Source organism: Paroedura picta, chromosome 3 (genome assembly GCF_049243985.1).
Source record: "Paroedura picta isolate Pp20150507F chromosome 3, Ppicta_v3.0, whole genome shotgun sequence".
In the NCBI taxonomy this organism is placed as follows: domain Eukaryota; kingdom Metazoa; phylum Chordata; class Lepidosauria; order Squamata; family Gekkonidae; genus Paroedura; species Paroedura picta.
In genome coordinates, this window is record NC_135371.1 from 170,471,592 (window position 1) to 170,492,279 (window position 20,688).

Below are 20,688 nucleotides of genomic sequence, written 5' to 3' on the forward strand. Positions count from 1 at the left end.
TAAAGGTTTATTCCCCCCCCCCGAAAGCATGAACCTGCACTTTCAGCAGTGTGTTCTATGGTTGCAAAACATTGAGTGCATACCAGATTGTGTGTTCCCAGTATGGGTCTACAGTTTTGGCACACTGAGATTTTGAGATACTAGCAGTCAAAGAACTAGGACCAGTTCCAGTTCACAGAAGCAGGGAAGAAGTTGACCAAAATGAAACCGGCGCACAGGATGACTTCGGAAGAACAGGAGTGTCCGAACGGTGGCTCTCCAGAGGTCCATGAACTACAATTCCCAGGAGCCCCAGGGGCTCATGGGAATTGTAGTCCATGGACCTCTGGAGAGCCACCGTTCGGACACTCGGATATATAGCCTTGCTCTCTGCCATTTTGTGGTGGCGATTGTGCCCGCTGCCCTGTGTCAGAATCCCAAAGGTGCCAGCGAGCTTGCAAAGCTAGGTTTCCCAAGTATGAACGCCCAATTTCCATTTGCTTGTAACCGATGGATAATAAAACTGGCATATAAGAAGTTCTGTTTACCCTTCCACATTGAAAATGAGCACCACTATGACCATTTATGCACTGGGAACTTCACTGCCCCAGCTTCCATGCAAGAACACAAATCGGGGGCGGATAAGGTGTACCGGGCCAAATGTTCCCCCATGTGGGTGCAGGAAGAGGTGGGGCAACCTTCCATGATTAAAACTGCAGCCCGGCATGAAACCTCCAGCGCGTAAGTCTATAAGAGCTGTTCTCTTATGTCTTGCAGCACGGAAGGAATAGCGATGTTATAAGCCCCTTCATGCGCTCTCTCCTCAAACTGAATGTCTTGTCCTCAATGGCCACAAAACTAATCTTGTTTCTAATTCAACCCCACTGAAACCTAACATAGGAGCAGCACAATCTCCATTAGCTCTCTGTTTACAGGAGCCGAATTGTCATTTCACTTATATCCTGAGATGTGGGAAGATCCGCTTCAGGGCAGAAAGGGAGAGAAATAATCTCATTGCTTCAGAAATATTCAGGGCAGCCAATTGAATGTGGGTCTGACTGAAAAAGAGATGAACGCTAGGAGATTAAAGGCCTAATGTAGCCTTTTATTATTATTCTCAAATTTTTAACCCCTGAGAACCCCCTGAAACATTCTTCAGGCTTCAAGAAACCCCAGAAGTGGAGCAATCGTATAGAATATGGTTGGGAAGCACAGCTGAATACAAGTTCACCTGGGACCCCTCCCTTTCCCACCCGCTCCAGGCCCATCACTGTCTATTTTGGGAAGGAGGGCATGTTAACATGGCCATATATGGTCACATCACCCAATAGATGTTTTAACTAATTAAAAAAAATATATATAAAAATAATCAACTCCCATTCATTCGGGAAACCCTTCCAGGACTGTCAAGGAATCCCAGGGTTTCATGAAACCCTTCTTGAGAAAGCCTGACCTGATTTATGGAAGGGGCCATGGTCAAGTGGTAGAGCGTATCCCTGGTGGGCACATGGTTCCACATCCATTCCCTGGTATCTCTAGACGCTCAGGTGGAGAAGGATGTGCTTGAGGCCCTGAAGAATCACTGCCAATTCTGAGCAGACAACCTTGACCTTGAGGGTGTCCAATTCAGTACTAGGCAACTTAGAATCATAGAATAACAGAGTTGGAAGGGACCTCCTGTGTCATCGAGTCCAACTCCCTGCACTATGCAGGACACTCACAATCCTCTCGCTCATCCACTGTCACCTGCCACCCCATTGAACCTTCACAGAAGCCTCTCTGTCAGATGGCTCTCCAGCGTCTGTTTAAAAGTCTCCAAAGATGGAGGACCCACCATCTCCTGTGGAATCCTGTTCCACTGAGAACTTCTTCCAGATGTTTAGACTGAATTTCCTTTGAATTAATTTAATCCCATTGGTTCTGGACCGTCCCTCTGGGGCAAGAGAGAACAACTCAGCTCCATTTTCTACATGACAGCCTTTTAAATACTTGAAGAGGGTTATCAGATCCCCTCTCAGTTGCCTCCTCTCAAGGCTAAACAGACCAAGCTCCCCCAACTTTTCCTCATACGTCTTGGTCTCCAAACCGCTCACCATCTTTGTTGCCCTCCTCTGAACACATTCCAGTTTGTCTACTTCCCGTGTTCTATAAATAAAGCAAAAAATGCAACACCCTTAGCAACCCTCACTCCTCTTTTCCAGTACTTGAAGACCAATAAAATACACCGCAAATCAAGCGAAAGCCCCGAAGGCTGGGTAGGACTTCATCAAAAGTTAGCCAACCTCAATGTTGCCCTTCTTGCTAGCTTGGAAACGGCTTCCGGTTTCCATTCTCCACCCGCCGTCGCACCACTCAAACCATCTGAATTTTTGTTTCGGTTTTTTTTTTTTTAAGAAACGATACAAAAAAGTGTTAAGTCGCGAACAGAATAAAAAGTCCAACAGAATAATGAATCCAACCATCTAATTAATACCATCAACCCAACAGTCGGAAGCTTCGCTGCAGCTCCCAAAATAAGCTGCCCCGAGAAGCTAGATCCTTGCCCCGACTCACCTCTGCAAATAACGTTTTAAAAAATTGTCCTTTTAGGGGAGGGGGGGGGGGGAAATACATTAGTTAAAAGAGGCGACGATGGCGTGTCTGTTTGCATAGGACAACTCTGAGAGAAGCAATAAGTGCGACTTCAAGTACAAATTACTGTGGAGACTCTCCCCTGTGCTACGCTACGCTGAGAGGAGGTTCCATGAATGAACAGAGATGGACAGCAGTCGTACGGAGCACACTGAGGTAATGCAGAGCTTGGGCCCTGCCGAATCCATTAAAAAACCAAGTGGCTGGATAGGGGTGGGGGGCGGGGGCAGTTTCCCACCCCTCTGTAAGGCAACCAGGAAATGTTTCCCATTGAGAAAGCGGGACCTTCTACCTCTTGGGAAATGGCAACGAAGAAAAGAAATGAGCCAGAGTTCTCTGCCCCGCAGCACCTGCAATCAAGCCTTCCTAATAATCAACTGAGGTGGAGAAGACGCCCGTGGCAGATTCATGGTGGGTTCCAGGCTGTTGTCCTTGCAGCCAGCATCTCAGCAGCGAGTCAGACAAGTCAATGGAATCACCTGCCCATTAAAAGTCCCTCGTACGCCGTTAGGACGCTCCTGCTCGGCCACGAGATGCCACAATGCGGAGGCAGGACGGCGCAAACGGAGGCGGGTCGTTGCCCTCCGCTGTCGTTCTCAGTCCCGATCGCCCATTTTCCTAAGCAGGGACAGTCACTCTTACCCTCCAGGCTGCCGTTTGTGCAGCAGCTGCCAGTTTGTCTCTTGCCTCCCAGTTCAAGCGTGGCCAGACGTCTCACGAGCAAATCTGCCAAGGCGCTAGAAGAGGTATTTTCGGCAGGACTCTGTGCCGCACTTACACTCGATGCGCATGCGCTTCTTCGGGGAGCCGGTCAGGCCTCCCACGAGACTGAAATTAGTGTCCATCCGTGTGCTCTCCGCATTGACCGGGTCCACTGTGCGGGGGTGGGGGGTGAGAGGAGGAGGAAACCGGGCAAAATCAATATAAAATCAAAACACTACTTTTGAAGAACTGGGTTTTGTGTACCTTGCTTTTTATGACCCGAAGGAGTCTCAAAGCGGCTTACCATCGCCTCCCTTTCCTCTCCCCACTACAGACACCCCGGGGCTGAGAGAACTCTGCGAGAAATGCTCTCTGAGAACAGCTCTTTAAGAACTGTGACTGGTCCAAGGTCACCCAGCTGGTTGCAGGTGGGGGAGTGGGAAATCAAGCCTGGTTCTCCAGATTGGGGGCTGCTGCTCTTGATCACTACATCAAGCTGGCTCTAGCATACCTGTCATCATAACTGCATAGCATAGTGATTACAGTGTTGAACTATGATGTGGGAGACTCGGGTTCAAAATGCCACTCTGCTATGGAAGCTTGCAGGACGAGAGCCAGTTTGGTGTAGTGGTTAGGAGTGCGGACTTCTAATCTGGCATGCCAGGTTCGATTCTGCGCTCCCCCACATGCAACCAGCTGGGTGACCTTGGGCTCGCCACGGCACTGATAAAACTGTTCTGACCAGGCAGTGATATCAGCGCTCTCTCAGCCTCACCTACCCCACAGGGTGTTTGTTGTGGGGAGAGGAATGGGAAGGTGACTGTAAGCCGCTTTGAGCCTCCTTCGGGTAGGGAAAAGCGGCATATAAGAAAAAAAAAATGAACGGGGGCCAGTCACACATTCTCAGCCTAACCCCTTTTGCGGGGCTGTTGTGAGGATACAAACCGGGGGGAAGGAGAATGATGTAAACCACTGGGGTTAGATTAAATAAGCAAATAAATGAAAATAAATAGTTCTTCTCCCAACACATAGTCCCAGACAGCCCGGTTGTTTATTTGCCCCAACAGACTTGTTCTTAGCAAAGCCCAGCTTTCTTGAACAGTGACTGGCAGAATGAAGAAAAAGAGCTGTTTTTTATAGCCCCCTTTACTTAGGGCAGAGAAGCAGCTTATGACCATGTTTCCCCACAACAGACCCCTTGTGAGGTAGGTGGGGCTAAGAGAGTTCAGAGAAAACGGTGACTGGCCCAAGGCTGTCCAGCCAGCTTCACACGGAAAAGAGGGCAATCAAACCTGGTCCCCCAGATCAGTCTGCTGCTCTTAACCACTACACCTCACTGGGTCTCACATCAATGCCTTCTAATTACCCGGCCTTTGCAGAGAAGCAACCACAGCTACGTTATGAATAGAGTGTTTTGAGGCAGACAGAATCAAATTGGGTTCGACAGGACTCTGGTGTCCTAATATTTGCAAGCCAATTGCATTGCGCAAACTGCACCAGGCCCTAAGGCCCTTCCCGGTTTCTGCAGGTTACCTTGCATGTTGTAGTCAAAGGTGAGCTCCTCCCCGATGCGGATCGGTCGTGTGGCGAAGAAGGCAATGCGCGGCAGCCGCTCATCCAGGTTTTCGATGAAGACGTTGTACACCTGGAGGTTGGGGTTGCACTGGAAAGCAGAGAACGAGGAGGAGAGAAATCAAGCCAAATCCTGGATTAAGGCGGCATTGTTAGCCAGCCCAATCTCATCACATCTTGGAAGATAAGCAGCCTCTCGGGAGGGCGGAATATAAATTGAATGAATGAACGAATGAACGAATGAACGAATGAATGAATTAATTAATTAAGTAGCCATGTTGGTCTGAAGTAGCACAATAAAATCAGAGTCCAGTAGCACCTTTAAGAACAACAAAGATTTATTCAAGGCGTGAGCTTTCAAGTGCAAACACTCTTCATGTCTGATGAAGAGGGCTTGCACTCGAAAGCTCACGTCTTGAATAAATCTTTGTTGGTCTTAAAGGTGCCACTGGACTCTGATTTTATTGAATGAAGGAAGGAAGGAAGGAAGGAAGGAAGGAAGGAAGGAAGGAAGGAAGGAATGAATGAATGAATGAATGGATGGATGAATGGATGGATGGATGGATGGATGGATGGATGGATGTCGGCCGTGGTTAGCGCTCCAATGGGAGCCTGCCGAGGAAATCCAAGGTTGCTCTGCAGAGGCAGGCAACAGACAGCCACCTCTTGCCTTGAAAACCCTATGGGGTTGCCCTAAATCGGATGCAACCCAACCGCACTTTCCACCTATGCCGTGCTAAGAAATACCACTCCCCCCAGTGGCGCCTCACTCTACTCACACTGTGGTTGACAAAATGCGAAATGTTGCCGTAATAGGCAGCGTCCACCGTATAGACGTCCTCTACGTAGTCCAGGTCAAACAGGTAAGTGGCACCCTGCCGGTCATAGATCTGACCCCGTCGCTCTGCCTCTTCTGAGGTGATGATCTGGGAGAGAAGAAGGACAGTGAACACCGGATGCTGAAGAGATGCTTCCGCTTCCTTGGCCCGCTTCTGTGAACTGCCCTTTCAGTTCCCTGTATTTCTGGGCCCATTGCTTCTACCATCGTTATTACTGGTGGATTTATAGACTGCCTCTATTAGATGGCCCTGTCCAACTCTATGGTTCTATGATTTCCCAGACTAGCTTTATCCCATCAGTTCCTGGCAGCTAAGCAAGGTAGACCCCTGAATCGTACTTGGATAAGAACCGCCCTGAGCCTCAGGGGAGGATGGCATATAAATATAATAAATAAATGCCTGGGGTTTTCCTGTGTAGAGACTGGCTATGGCAAGCCACCTCTGAACATCTCTTGCCTTGAAAGCCCATGGGAGTGCCATAGGTCGGCTACAATTGATGACAAAAACAGGATCTTCAGCAAGCATCTCCATTAGCATTTTATTGACAGTTCTCTACTTACAAACCTTAAGCTATTCTCACCTCACCAGAACAGAGAAGATGACAAGTGATTCCTTAAATTTCAAGGATTCTTTGAAGTGGTTCCTGCAGCGAGTCATGGTAAATTAGACCTTCTTCTGTGTGATTTTTAACCCTCCCACTCAAGTGTCTTTGTGCTGCAGATGTTCGGTGGATGGTTCAAAAGAATCGCACTATTGATGCACAAGTTTCATTTTGTGAAGCAAGCTATGTTCTAAAAAATCAACCAACAAGGATACCTCGCCCCTTATGTGGAATATCCACATAATGGGCGAGAATCTTTGCTCCCTGCTCCATCCCTCCACCTTAGCTGCTAGCATGTCTGCCCTTAGCTGCTAGCATGTCTGCTGGTGGGGGCGGGGCCAGCCCAGCGTGACACATCACTGTGCATCACTGTGCTGGCCCCACCCCCACCAGTCTCCCATGGCTGCCCCAATCTCCAGAACTTCCTTGGAAGACTGGCGGCAGCAGCGGTAGCGGTTACGCCAGAGCACTGAGTGCGCCTCAGTGCTCTGGCGCTGCTGCTGTGATCCATCTACTGGTGCGGTCCCTGGGGGCGGGACTACAGATATTATGTGTGTAGATTTCCGTTGGAGGGGACGTGACAGTAGGTGTTCCACATCAATAAACATTAGGTGGGATTTTCTCATTATGACCTCCTTATTGAGGGAAGTAATAACGTACAATGGAGGTATTGCATGCCATGGAGGTATAATAGAAGAGTATCTTAATGCTGACCACGCACAGTAATCTCTTACTCTGATATAGTAATCTCAGGACTGTCCAGCAGCAGTTCAGGACAGGAAAGGAGGAGAGAAAAAAGATTTTAAGGAGACAAAATGGGCGTATTAGATGACTATTTCAGAGTGTTAACAAGCAGATTCATCCAGTATCTTTTCTGTTCTTCCTACCCCACCTGAATTAGCAAAGAGGCCAAGCGCTTCTCTGTGTTTACATTGGGCCTGGAATGCAGAAGGCTGACTGCTATTATTTACATAAAATGAAGGATGGGATCATTCAGTGGACACATGGTTGACACCAGGGAAGCTGCCATTCGGTTAGCAGATTCCTTCATTAAGCGATAACGCAGGCTCCTTAAGAAACGCTGCCTGTCTATCCTATTATCCTCCCAATGCCCCACCAGTCTCCGATAAAGTGGCCTTATCAGCTACCATTTTATGAACACTAACATACATGGGATTCCAACCATGAACTAGGCCAGGGTTCCCAATGTGGCGCCTGTAGGTACACGCAAGCATTTCCATGTGCTTCACAAAAGTACATGAAGATAAGCATAAGCAGTCACTGGATTCCTTCAGAGAACTAAAAGAGGTTTCTGTAAACAGAATCTTCCCTTTCAACCATTGATCATCTTGTGTGTGTGTGTAACCCTTCCCCCCTTGGGCTTCACCTGTCTGTGTATTTCTATCCCCAATCCCCTTTCCTTTGGTCTGCATGTTCTTGGGTCCACCTCTGATTCTGTGATTTTAGACAGATTGTGAGTGGGTGGGCACAAGGGATTGTGTCGGTGCTTATCTCCTGTGGCCCTTTCTTGCATGCCCAGGGAAATGCCAATCGCCACTTTGGAGTTGGGAGACAAATTTCCTCCAGGCCAGACTGGCCAGGGATTCTGGTTCTGGGGGAAGTGCATAATCTGGGCACGAAATTGGGGTCACTGTGTGTGGGCAGTTAGTTGTGAATTTCCTGCATTCTGCAGGGGGTTGGACTACACCAACCCTGGAGGCCTCTTCCAACTCTTCTATGATTCTCGTGGCAGCCGCTTTACTGTGGTGCTGACTGCCCTACTTCAAAATGGCAAACGTGCCCAGACATCCAAAATATCGTCAATCCCAGATTAGACTATCTGTTATGACCACACGCTAACTGTCCTCTCGGAAGCACCTATTCTTTTACTGTGCAGAGGCAGGATGGCTTCCCTTCTTGCATCTTCACCCTTTATTCTCGCCTACGGGGTCACCGCCTGTAAACCTCTCCCGCCCGCCCTTCCTACCTCTCCTACATATTCCATGACAAAGCTGTTTTTGCGGATCTTCTCCAGCGTGCGCACGCCCCAGCCGCGCCCGTTCTCTGTCCGGAAAATGCAGAGGTCGTAACGGATGCCTTTCTGCACCACGCGGTTGGGGCACTCGAGCCCGCAGCTGCAGCGGGAATTGCACTCATAGATGGGCATGCCGGCCTTGATCTTCACTTGGCCCAGCTCGTTGTAGGCAAACCTGTGGTGCGAAGCCCCTGGGCAACAGCCCCCTGCGGCATCCAAAAGGCAGTCCCGGCATTCGCAGCCCACGGCCACCTGGTTGAGAATGATGCCGTCCCCGACCTTGTACTCGTTGATGTAAACGAAGTCCCGGGGAGGCCCATCCAAGTCCACTTCGTTCTCCACCACAATGCGCCCCTTGTGGTTGCGTTTGGCGTTGAGCTCGTACTCCCACTGCTGGAGGGCCTGCCGCTGCTTGGCCTTCTGCACCAGGTAGTTGGTGATGCCTTGGTCGAGCAGGCGCATGTTCTTTCTGACCTTGTCTCCCCGCCGGATCAACGCCTGCTCCAGGTCCCGGTGGAACTGCTTGAGGATACTGATGCAGCGCAAGTTCTTGCGGGGCTCCCAGGTGTTTTCCGATTCGGAGTAGCCCCGCCACTTCACCAGGTAGTATTCCTCGTCCTGTGCAAAAGGTAACCATGCCCCGTGTCAGCTTGAAACATGACAAAGAATCATAGAAGCATAGAGTCGGAAGGGACCTCCAGGGTCATCTAGTCCAACTGCCTGCACAATGCAGGGAATTCATAACTACCTGCCCACCCACGGTGACCCCAATCTCGTGCCCAAATGATTCCCTTCCCCCCCCCCCCAAAACAAGAATTCCTGGCCAGTCTGGCATGGGGGAAATTTGCCTTGTGACCCCAAAGTGGTGATTGGTATTTCCCTGGGCATGCAAGAAAAGGCCAACCAAGGACACAGTCCCTTCTGCCCATCCACTTACAATCTGACCAAGTTCACACAATCAGTAATTCTGCCTGATGGTTATCTAGCCTCTGCTCAAAAACTTCTAAAGAAGGAGAGCCCACCCCACCACCCAAGGAAGCCTGTTCCACTGAGGAACCGCTCTAACTGTCAGGAACGTCTTCTGGATGTTTAGCCAAATATTCTTTTGAATTGATTTCAACCCATTGATTCTGGTTGCCCTCTGGGGCAACCGAAAACAACTCCGCTCCATCCTCTGTGTGACAGCCCTTCAGATCCTTGAAGATGGCTATCCTATCACATTCTCCTCCCAGAGCAATCACGACTGAAGCCCCAAGACAAGGACAGAACCCAAGAATCCGGAGCAGAATTGAGCAATCCTAAATCTGTTTACATTAGATTTTACATAACACCTTCCCCACAATTCCAGTTCTGTAACAACTTTAGATTTCCCGCCACAAAAGGGAGACTCGTTCTTCGTTTCAATTCTGCCGATAATAATGAGAAGCGGGAAAGTGAGGGGCGTGGAAGCAGAGGCAGCCCCCCACCAAATTGCCAATACTCTGTACAGAAACCGTCAACTGAGAACTAGGAAGAAAGATGCCCAGTCACATAAAAGAAGGTAATGCAAAAGCTGCGGGAAGGCCTGAGAAACTCACCCGGACTTTCATGTAGTCACACAGATACTCCACTTCAAAATCATACAGGTTTTTCCTGGTGACGCTCAAGGATGGGCAGCATACTTTTTCCAAGCGGCACATATCCTGGAGTTGGGACCAGGTGGATTTGCAACAAACAGAGCAGGCTAGAGGGGGTGGGAAGGAGGAAAAGGGGCAGATACAAAGTGTTAGAAGAAGCACTGAAAAGATGGGTTCTCTGGCCTTATCAGGCCTCTAGCCTAGGGGTCTGTGGTGGACCCCTGCAGGCCCTGTTTCACCCAGCATCAGAACCCAACAGACCTCTCTCCCCTTGCTCCCTCTTCCTCTAACCAGGTCAGGTTGAGTGAAAGCTTTTTCTGAGGTCCCCAGAAGTTATTTTCCTGGAAACCTTCTAGCCCAGTGGTTCTCAACCTGGGGGTCGGGACCCCTTTGGTGGTCGAATGACCCTTTCACAATGGTCGTAGCAGGGCAAGCAGCTTTGCTGGGGGGGGCGCCATCCACACAACAGCCTTGCGGGGTAGATTGAGATAGAGCATTCTTCTGTCTGGAGCAGCGGAAAAGAGCGAGATCGGCATGGTGGGACAAGAGGCAGAACTGAACTGAGGAACCCCAGGAAAAAAACAATTTATCTACAATGGTGAACAATGGATCTTCACGCCATTGTTCAGTTTTGGTTTAATTTCTGTGAAAGCATAATTTTATGGTTGGAGGTCACCACAACATGAGGAACTGTATTAAAGAGTCACGGCATTAGGAAGGTTGAGAACCACTGGCTTAGCCTTTAATAACTTCACATCTCTTTTCCCTTCTAGGAAGGGGGGGGAGAAGAGACTGGACCACTCTACTGACTTTTGCTGGACCTATTAGCATTTCATAATAGATAGCTGAAGTGAGAATGGCCTGAACTGCCTTCCCTCTTTCTGCCTGTCCTCTGGACCAGGGGTAGTCAACCTGTGGTCCTCCAGATGTTCATGGACTACAATTCCCATGAGCCCCTGCCAGCAAATGCTGGCAGAGGCTCATGGGAATTGTAGTCCATGAACATCTGGAGGACCACAGGTTGACTACCCCTGCTCTGGATGCTTAGGATGCTTAGGGCTAATCCTGCGTTGAGCAGGGGGTTGGACTAGATGGCCTGTATGGCCCCTTCCAACTCTATGATTCTATGATTCTATGGACAGAGAGAAAAACTGTTTAAACCTCCTGGTAAAGGTTTCACACAGGCCAGGTCTCTATCTCAAAAATGAATTTCTTCACAGGATCGTTAGGGGAAAGGAAATCTCGGGACGTTGTGCCAGAGGCACTTTTCCAAGGCTGGTTGCAAGGAACAGCAGGTAAAACATCTATAGGAAATCATCTCAGAGGGCCTCCGTTACACGCCCAGATCTGTTTTCACATGTCAACTCCATTCCAGTTTTCCACTTATCCCAGGCATGTGCTTTCCATCTTAGCGCTTCACTTATCTGCATCTCCTGTTTGCTTTTGTCCTCTTTCACATATGCACTTGGAAGGTATGAATCCCTTGACAAGTCAACAGCCGGCCCAGTTTTATAGACCACTCACTCGTACAAATGAGGAAGAAGAAGAAAAGTTGGCTTTTATACCCCACTTTTTTCAACCACGAGGAGCCTCAAGGTGGCTGACAATCGACTTTCATCTCCCCACAACAGGCAACTTATGAGGTGTTCAAAGAGAGCTGTGTTCTGAGAGAACTGTGACTGGTCCAAGGTCACCCAGTTGGCTTTATGTGGAAGAATGGGGAATCAAATCCACTTCTCCAGATTAAGAGTCCACCACTCTTAACCACTTCTGAAAGTAGCACAGGACTTGTGCTTGTACAATTCTGATTCCCATTACGGCTCTCAGCTGGCCCATCTGGGAACCCCTACATATGCCTAATCCAGTTTATATGTATCTTTCTTTATTTAAAAAGCCTTTATTAACTGCCTTTCTACCTTACAGAACTCAAGATGGCCTACAATACAATGCAAAAACCATACAAGTACAAAAAATAGCCATGAAAGTTCTTTTCCTCCAAGAAGCTAGAGCTGTGTACAAGACTTGCTGGTTTTATCTGCACAACAGACCAGCAAGGCGGGTTAGCCTGAGAATGTATGTCAGCCTTCCAGAGTTACTCAGTTAGTTCCATGGCAGTGAGGGTGACTGAACTCATGTCTTTCAAACACACTGGTACCGAATGTTAATGGATGGGCAAACAGTTAGGGGCGGAGAGCAGGCAATCTGAACAAATACACCACCCAAATTGTATGACCGCTCTCACATCCCAAGCAAAGAGACATCCCACTTGTTCAAGCGCTAAGAAACAGCACAGTTTCCTCCATTTGCAACATGGCAAGAAAAAAATGAGGAAGCAGCTTGTTGAGAAACACCCTCCCCAAAGAATCTGCTTTTCTAGGGTAATTCATATTTAAAAACCACTGTGATTAACAAACATTGAAGTCAGGGGTCCACAAAAACTCAGGTCACCTGACACAGTTCTGCAGTTCATTCATTCTGCTATTCTATTTCCAAGAAAATCCTGATCAGAGAAGATGTAAGGTGGCAGTAAGAGATTCTTTATTCTATTCATTTATATCCTGCTTTTCTTCTGCAAAATAACTTACACTGTTCTCCTCTCCGCCCTGATATCTTGACAACAACCCTGTAAGAAAGGTTAGCCGGTGGGTGGGGAAGGTGACTGACCCAAGATTGGCCAGCATGCTTCCATAGCCGAGTGGAGATTCATACCTTTCATCTCCCAGATCCCTGTGCTATACCGCACAATTTACATGTACCCCACTAAACCACCCCATGTGGGAGAAGAGTGAGATAGCAAACAACACAGAGAAGACTAAATGAGAACTACGAATGGGGAAGCAGAAAGTTACAAGATCCCTTTTTAATGTCGTCCATCCTATTGATTATGTTCCTCCTAGAACTCTTCCAAAGGGGACAACTCCAAAACGTCACCTTTCTAACAGTTAAAAACTTTCCTGCTTAAGGCTGCAATCCCATACACACTTAACTGGTGTAAACATGCTTGAATAAAGATTTACATCTTAATAAGCATACACAGGAGTACAAGTTTATTAGTGAGCGATTTGTAGTCATTAGTTGGACCCAGTAACCTCAGAATTTCTTCTCACTTTTCAGTAAGTGCCGTGCACAAAGAGGATCTCCAGCTTCAAAACCTCCTTTAGGAATTTGATATTCTTTGGCTCAGGTGAATTAAGCCCAGGCAGACCAATAAATCAGACAGACCTGAAGCTTCATGAAGTCTCTGGGAACTAGCTTTAAAAAAATAACTTTCAAACATTCATTCTTTTAGAGCACAGAATACTGAAAGCACTAGGTGCAAGGTTAGCATGCGCATTCACATAATGGATGGGGTCAAAGGATCACAGATTACCTTTTATGACTAGCAGGTAGTAACCTGCTCAATTTCTTAGGATGGAGGTTTTAAATCAAACACAATATCAGTAGAGCCCAGCTGGATCAGACCAGGGGTCCATCCAGTCCAGCATCCTGTCTCGCACAGTGGCCAACCAGTTCCTTTACAGCAGTGGTCCCCAACCTGCGGGCCGCGGCCCGGTGCTGGGCCGTGAAGGCCATGGCGCTGGGCCGCGGCTCCCTCTCCCCGCAGTAAAAAACTTCCCAGGCCGCAAGCTTGCGGCCCGGGAAGTTTCTTACTGCGGGAGGGTGGGGAGAGGGAATCAGGGCCGGGCTGCGCATCGCGCATGCACGGCCCGCGGGTGCGACCCGATGTACGGCCGGGACCCGGGTGGGCGCGGCCTGATGCGTGGGCGCGGCCCACGGGCACAGCCCGATGCGTGGCCGTGGCCCGCGCAGGCGCGGCCCAATGCCCTGCCAGTCCCCAGCCTCAGAAAGGTTGGGGATCACTGCTTTACAGGACCAATAACAGGGCAGAGGACGAGGCCTTCATAAGACCATAAGAAAAGATCTGCTAGATCAGACCAGTGGTCCATCCAGTCCAGCATCATGTCTCACACAGGGGCCAACCAGTTCCTCTGGAGGAACAATAAAAGGGCAGAGAGATGTTGCCTCCTGATACTGGGATTCAGAGAGTACCTGCCTCTAAACGTGGAGGTTCCCTTTTATCACGAGGGCTGGTAGCCATTGATAGACGTAGAGAAGAGCTAGAGCCCAGTAGTACCCCAAAGACCAACAAAAACATAGGAGTCATAGTTACAGTGTGGTGTAGTGGTTAAGAGCAGCGGCTTCTAATCTGACAAGCCAGGTTTGATTTCATGCTCTTCCAACATGCAGCCATCTGGGTGAACTTGGGCTCATCAGAGCACTGACAGAACTGTTCTAACTGAGCAGTCCTGTCAGAATCTCTCTGAACCTCACCTACCTCCCAGGCTGTCTGTTGTGAGGAGAGGAAGGGAAGGCGATTGGTTAAGACGTTTTGAGACTGCCTCAGGCAGTGAAAAGCAGGGTATAAAAACCAACTCTTCTTTTTCATAAAGAAAACACATTAGCAATTTCCCCCCCAAAATCGACTAAAGTTATTCTGGAGGCCAAGCTGATGACAGAGGTTTGACAAAGGCCATTTAGCTGAGCCACCTCCTTAGTGCTGAAGGATCTTCCCCCTGCCCCCCAGTGATCCTAAACAGATTAGCATTAGTGGTTACAAAAAGTCAAGGCTGTCACATAGAATCATAGAATAATAGAGTTGGAAGGGACCTCCTGGAAGGGACCTACTGTAGCCTGACACCCCCTTGAACCTTCACAGAATCAGCCTCTGTGTCAGATGGCTCTCCAGCCTCTGTTCAAAAACTTCCAAAGATGGAGAACCCACCACCTCTTGAGGAAGCCTGTTCCACTGAGAAACTGCTCTGTCAGGAACTTCTTCCGGATGTTTCGACGGAATTTCTTCTGAATTAATTTCATCCCATTGGTTCTGGTCTGTCTCTCCAGGGCAAGAAAGAACAATTCTGCTCCATCCTCTGCATGCATCTGTCTCTTCTCCAGGCTAAGCAGACTAAGCTCCCCCAACCTTTCCTCATACGTCTTGGTCTCCAAACCCCTCACCCTCTTTGTTGCCCTCCTCTGGACACACTCCAGTTTGTCTACATCCCTCTACATCAAGTTAAGTCATAGAGAAACAAACTCTACATTAGTTTCAAAAGGCAACCATGTCGTTCTGCATTAGATTAGCTAGATCTGAGTACAAGATCACCTCAGAGACCAATAAGGTTTTGGGGTACAAGCTTTCAAGAGTCCAAATTCCCTTTCGTTAGGTATCTGACAAAGGCAGCTTTGTCTTTCAAAAGCTTAGTCCTTCCAAATCTTGTTGGTCTCTGAGGTGATATTGAACTCAAATCAAACTCAGCAATAGAAAGGTGGAGTCCAGTAGCACAATTAAGGCCGACAAAGATTTACCGTATTCTGGGTATAGGATTTTGTGTGCATGCACACTCCTTCCGACAGGGACAAACTTCGCGAGACTTACTTGTGAGAACTTTGATTCTGGGTATAAGCTTTCTCGTGCTTGCACACCTGTTGGCATCTGAGGAAGCATGCCTGCACACCAAATCTTATGTCCAGGACAAAACTTTGCTAGTCATAAAGGAGCCACTGGACTCAAACTTTGTCCAGCTGCTTCAGACCAACACTGATTATGACTGAGCCCTTAAGACAGAATTGTGGGCAGAATCGTATGGATGGTTTAGGGAACCAAGTTTAATGGGTCGGGCAGACAAGGCCTTGAGGGGCTAAACCACAAGTCTGAGCAGCATGTACTTCTGGTCCATGGAAAATTCACTTCAGTTAGATTCAGGCATATTAGTCTGAAGCAATAGAACAAAGTTTGAATCCAGTGGCAACTTTAAGTCCCACAAAATTTAATTCTGGGTACAAACTTGTGTGCATGCACACGTCAGATACATTCAGGTCGGTGGCCCTGTTGTTCTGAAGCAGCAAGATGAAGTTTGAGTCCAGGACCACGTTTAAGTCCAACAAAGTTTAATTCTGGGTAGAAACTTTTGTGTGATAGATTCAGGTGGGCCGCAAAAATCCAGGGGCATTTTTACGACCTACATGCTCAGTCCTTCAAATACTGCTTAGTGGGCCTGCCACCAGCAAGCTTATGCCCAGAATTAATCTTGGCTGGTCTTAAAAGCTGTCATTGGACAAAAGTCTGTCTGCTGAAGTTTGTCCCCATCAAAATTTTGTCTGGGCAACTTATGTTGCCCTGAGCCTTCGGGGAGGGCGGTATATAAATCTAAATAAATAAAAATAATAAAAAATAAAGAAGCCCGGGGGGGGGGTGTTGGATTATATGGGTCCAGGCTGGAATAGGGGAGTTTAGGGAGAACGAGTGAGGAGACCGGGGTGCGAATCCCGCGCCCTCAAGATCTTTGCATGACCTTGGTCCTCCTTCCCTCCCTCAGAGAGGGTTGTTGTGAGGCCGAAACGGGAAGAAAGTAACATTAGGCGGCTTTCCGAGAGAATCCACCCTCAACGGTAGAAACACGCGGGAGCGGCTGAGGCCAAGGAGGACAGAGTCGGCGTCCCTGAGGGACGTTTATTTTAAACGTTAATTTTATTACGGAAAAAGAGAGAGAGAAGGGGAAGAGAAAGCCGGCTTCGCCCGGAGGTTTATACAACGGGCTTTTCGGGGCCACACGCCCGTCCTTTCCCGCCTTCGCGGACAGAGAGGACGGCGGCGGCGGCCCCGCCAACGCGCCTCAGGCTCGGACTTTTCTCCCTCTCGCGCGCGCCGGCTCTGTAACGGTCGCGGCCGCCGCTGCCACCTCCCGCCCTCCGAACGTTGCGGCGACGGCCGCCGATTGGCTCCTGCGCTCGCGACGGGCAGCGCTTCTTCCCCTCTCAACCCCCCGGGCCGTCCAACTCCCCCCCCCCACCCCCACAACACACACACTCCCCGCCGCGGGGCGCGCGCGCACGTGCCCGCCGCCCTTGAACGTTCCACGCCGCGCCTTCCACTCACTCCCTCACTCACCTTTTAAATTTTCCGCCATTTTGAGTCCCCTTCTTTTAAAAAAAAAAAAAAAGAATTATTTATTTATTTCAATTTCCCTCCAGTCGCTGAGGCCGCCAGAAACTTTTCATCTCACCAGAGACGGGAGGGAGGGAGAAAAAAAAAAAAAAAGTGGGTCGGCGCCGAGCGACCCTATCGCGCCGGCCCATTGAGGCTCGCTTTTGGAGCGACGCGCTCCTCGGCCAATGGGAAGTGCGGGAGCGCGGCGGAGTCCCGCCCCCGAGCGACCCAGCAGGGCCCGCCTCCCTTGACCTCATTTGCATGGGCTCCGCGGCGCGCGGGCCGCCGACTCTTGCCGGCGGCGGGAGAGGAAGTCCCGTTGGACTCCACGTGTTTGACTTCCGTGTAAGCGGCGGCCCGTGCAAGGGAAACTGACAGCCGACCCGGCTGCCCCGCGATTGTTTTGCAAGAGTTTGCTTTTTGCAACAGTTTGCTTTTGCAAGAGTTTGGCGCAGAGAGTTGAAAAGCGGAAGGGGAAAGGGCTGACGCCTTCCCCTAAAAACTATCTCTTTCTGTCCAGGGGTGTCGAACCCGGCCCTGCCTCCCAGTTAGTGATCTGTTTGAAAATACTGATCTCTGAAATATTGTATATATGCCATCAACGATTCATCGTGTGGTTTTAAGACCGGGGAGAACAGATTGTAAAAGGGCTTTGAGATGGGGGAGGGGGCGGAGGAGTTCAAAGCCCCACTTAGGGACAAGGCACCCTATGGGATAGGGATACCAGTCTCCAGGTGGATGCTGGGGATCCTTGGTTTTACAGCTCATCTCCAGGTGATGACGCTCAGTTCCCCTGGAGAAAAGGACTGCTTGGGAGGGGGACTCTGTGGCATTGGACCTACTGAGGGTCAGGGATGCCAGCCTCCAGGTGGGGCCTGGGGATCCCCTGGAATTCCAGCTCCCCTCCAGACTGCAGAGATCAGTTCCCCTGGAGGAAAGGGCTGCTTGGGAGGGGGACTCTGTGGCCTGGGACCCCACAGGGTCAGGGATGCCAGCCTCCAGGTGGTGCCTGGGGATCCCCTGGAATTCCAGCTCCTCTCCAGACTGCAGAGATCAGTTCCCCTGGAGGAAAGGGCTGCTTGGGAGGGGGACTCTGTGGCCTTGGACCCCACTGAGGGTCAGGGATGCCAGCCTCCAGGTGGGGCCTGGGGATCCCCTGGAATTCCAGCTCCCCTCCAGACTGCAGAGATCAGTTCCCCTGGAGGAAAGGGCTGCTTGGGAGGGGGACTCTGTGGCCTGGGACCCCACAGGGTCAGGGATGCCAGCCTCCAGGTGGTGCCTGGGGATCCCCTGGAATTCCAGCTCCTCTCCAGACTGCAGAGATCAGTTCCCCTGGAGGAAAGGGCTGCTTGGGAGGGGGGATTCTGTGGCCTTGGACCCCACGGAGGGTCAGGGATGCCAGCCTCCAGGTGGTGCCTGGGGATCCCCTGGAATTCCAGCTCCTCTCCAGACTGCAGAGATCAGTTCCCCTGGAGGAAAGGGCTGGGAGGGGAGACTCGGTGGCATTATACTCTACTGAGGTCCCTCCCCATCCCAAATTCTGTCCACTCCCAAAGTCTAGAGGCATTTCCCAACCCAGAGCTGGCAACCTTGCTATGGGACTTTGGGTCAATAGCACACTCAGCCTGAGTTGGGAGGAAAAGAGAGAGGGTGAGGAAGTACTTAAGACATAAGATACGGCTGTCAGTGTCACCCAAAGTGTTAGTAGCCTGTGGCATTCACAGAACTAGGGTCGGCAGCTCTGGATTTGGAAATACCTGGAGAATTCAGAAGTGGAGCTGGGAGTGGGTGAGATTTCAGGTGGGGAGGGACCTCAATGTAGTATAATACTATGGAGACCACCCTCCAAAGCAGCCAACTTCTCAAGGCAAACTGATCTCTCTTCAGTCTGGATAAGAACTATCCTTCCTGAGGATCCCCAGGTCCCACCTGGAGACCAGCCACCCTACAGAAAAGACACAACTGTCATCTGACTTTTACACAGAGCGAGGTCCCCCAACCAATAAGCTGCCTTGTGCAAATCGTCAACAAAACTTACTTTCCGTAAAGACATAGATGACCTTTGTAGGTGGAGTAATCCTCTCTAAAGGTAAAGGTATCCCCTGTGCAAGCACCGAGTCATGTCTGACCCTTGGGGTGACGCCCTCCAGCGTTTTCGTGGCAGACTCAATATGGGGTGCTTTGCCAGTGCCTTCCCCAGTCATTACCGTTTACCCCCCAGCAAGCTGGGTACTCATTTTACCGACCTCGGAAGGATGGAAGGCTGAATCAACCTTGAGCCGGCTGCTGTTATCGAACTCCCAGCCTCATGGGCAGAGCTTTCAGACTGCATGTGTGCTGCCTTACCACTCTGCGCCACAAGAGGCTCTCTACTGTCATGTAATCCTCCCTAAGAAGATCAGAGTATGACAAAGAGTGTCTGCACTCAAAAGCTCACACCCTGAATAAATCTTTGTTGGTCTTAAAGGTGCTACTGGACTCTGATTTTATTGTGCCTCTCTACTGTAGAATCAGAAGGCTTCTGACCAGGAGGTGGCGTTATTCCAAATCTGAAAATCTCGCAGCTCTTCCAGACGGTTCATCCCAGTTTATTCATTGGACGCTATCAAGGAGAGAAAATTTTTTTCCACCGATCTTATGTTGCCTACTCCAACAGGGGGAAAGGAGTGGTGGGGCTTAACGTTAGCAAGTGGTTTCCACCTTGGAGCAATCCCCTGCTGGAGGAACAGGGGAGCTACGAGCTGCCCTGAGGTATAGACCTCAAGCCAAGGATGGAACTTAACGTGGCCCTCTCTGTTAAAGGGGATTTCTGTGAGCAGTGTACTGATCTAGATCAGGGCACCAACGCCCAAGGAACCACAAATTGGGCTCAGGAGGTATTGACAGCTACCGTTACTTGCAGTGCTCCATCATGCTTGTTTCCTGAGAAGTAAACCTTGTGGAGTTTGATGCGCACAGAAGCGTTGTTGCAAAGGGTAGTAAAATGGTACCATCTGATTTCCCCCGTTTTTTCCTGGGCCTGGGTCCCAAGCTCCACCTTGAGGCCTAGATTTTTAGCATTTCCCCCATCCTACATTCCTCATTCATGACCTTCTGGGTCCCTCCTCCCACGCACACCCCTCCAATTTTTTAAACTGACTGTTGTTATATAGAAATATAAATAAATAAATAAATATTGCTGTAGTGTTAAAATACTATAATGCTATAGCAACTTATTTGTTTCTGTTAAGGCCCGCACAAGCCCTATTAGCAGGCACAAGTGAATACCAAGAAAACCTGAGATTGGTCTTTTAAAATAGCCAGCTGCAATGTTGCTATAGTGCTAAAATTGTTGTTGTTGGGTCCGAAGTCATGTCCGACCCATCTCGACCCCATGCTAAAATACTATAACGCTATAGCGCCTTCTGTGTTTTTCTTAAATGTTGGCATCGCCAGTTGAAAGTGCCAGACAGTGGGAGATTCTGCCTGAGACCCTGGGAAAACCACTGCCAGTTTGATCTTGATGGATCAAGGTCCTGATTGAGAAGAAGGCAGCTTCACTTGTGTTCAGCCCCTTCCCCACCACCCTCATATGGATGCCCTGTGGCCACTACAAAGAAGTTAGTTTTCATACCCTCCTTTTCACTGCCAAATGGAGTCTCAAACTGGCTTACAATCTCCTTCCCTTCCTCTCCGCACAACAGACACCCTGTGGGGTAGGTGAGGCTGAGAGAGCTCTGGGAAAC

At 49.6% G+C, this 20,688-nt stretch overlaps 1 protein-coding gene across 1 annotated transcript; it reads right to left on the reverse strand.

The window, feature by feature from the left end:
- Positions 1–137: 137 nt before the first annotated feature.
- On the reverse strand, positions 138–17,139 carry SUV39H1 (SUV39H1 histone lysine methyltransferase). The gene is made up of 6 exons (XM_077329455.1): positions 16,925–17,139; positions 9,937–10,082; positions 8,312–8,977; positions 5,664–5,810; positions 4,846–4,975; positions 138–3,484 (listed from the first exon to the last, which is right to left on the reverse strand). Exons 1-6 carry the CDS (start codon positions 16,941–16,943, stop codon positions 3,348–3,350), a joined length of 1,245 nt encoding a protein of 414 aa, XP_077185570.1. The 5' UTR covers positions 16,944–17,139; the 3' UTR covers positions 138–3,347.
- Positions 17,140–20,688: the final 3,549 nt, after the last annotated feature.

Excerpts from the sequence above, each read along its gene's own strand:
- SUV39H1 (XM_077329455.1), bottom strand. Across the intron at positions 4,976-5,663 it reads CGCATTTTGTCAACCACAGT|TGCAACCCCAACCTCCAGGT; the intron begins GTGAGTAGAGTG and ends TCTGCTTTCCAG. Across the intron at positions 3,485-4,845 it reads CTTTGACTACAACATGCAAG|TGGACCCGGTCAATGCGGAG; the intron begins GTAACCTGCAGA and ends ACCCCCGCACAG.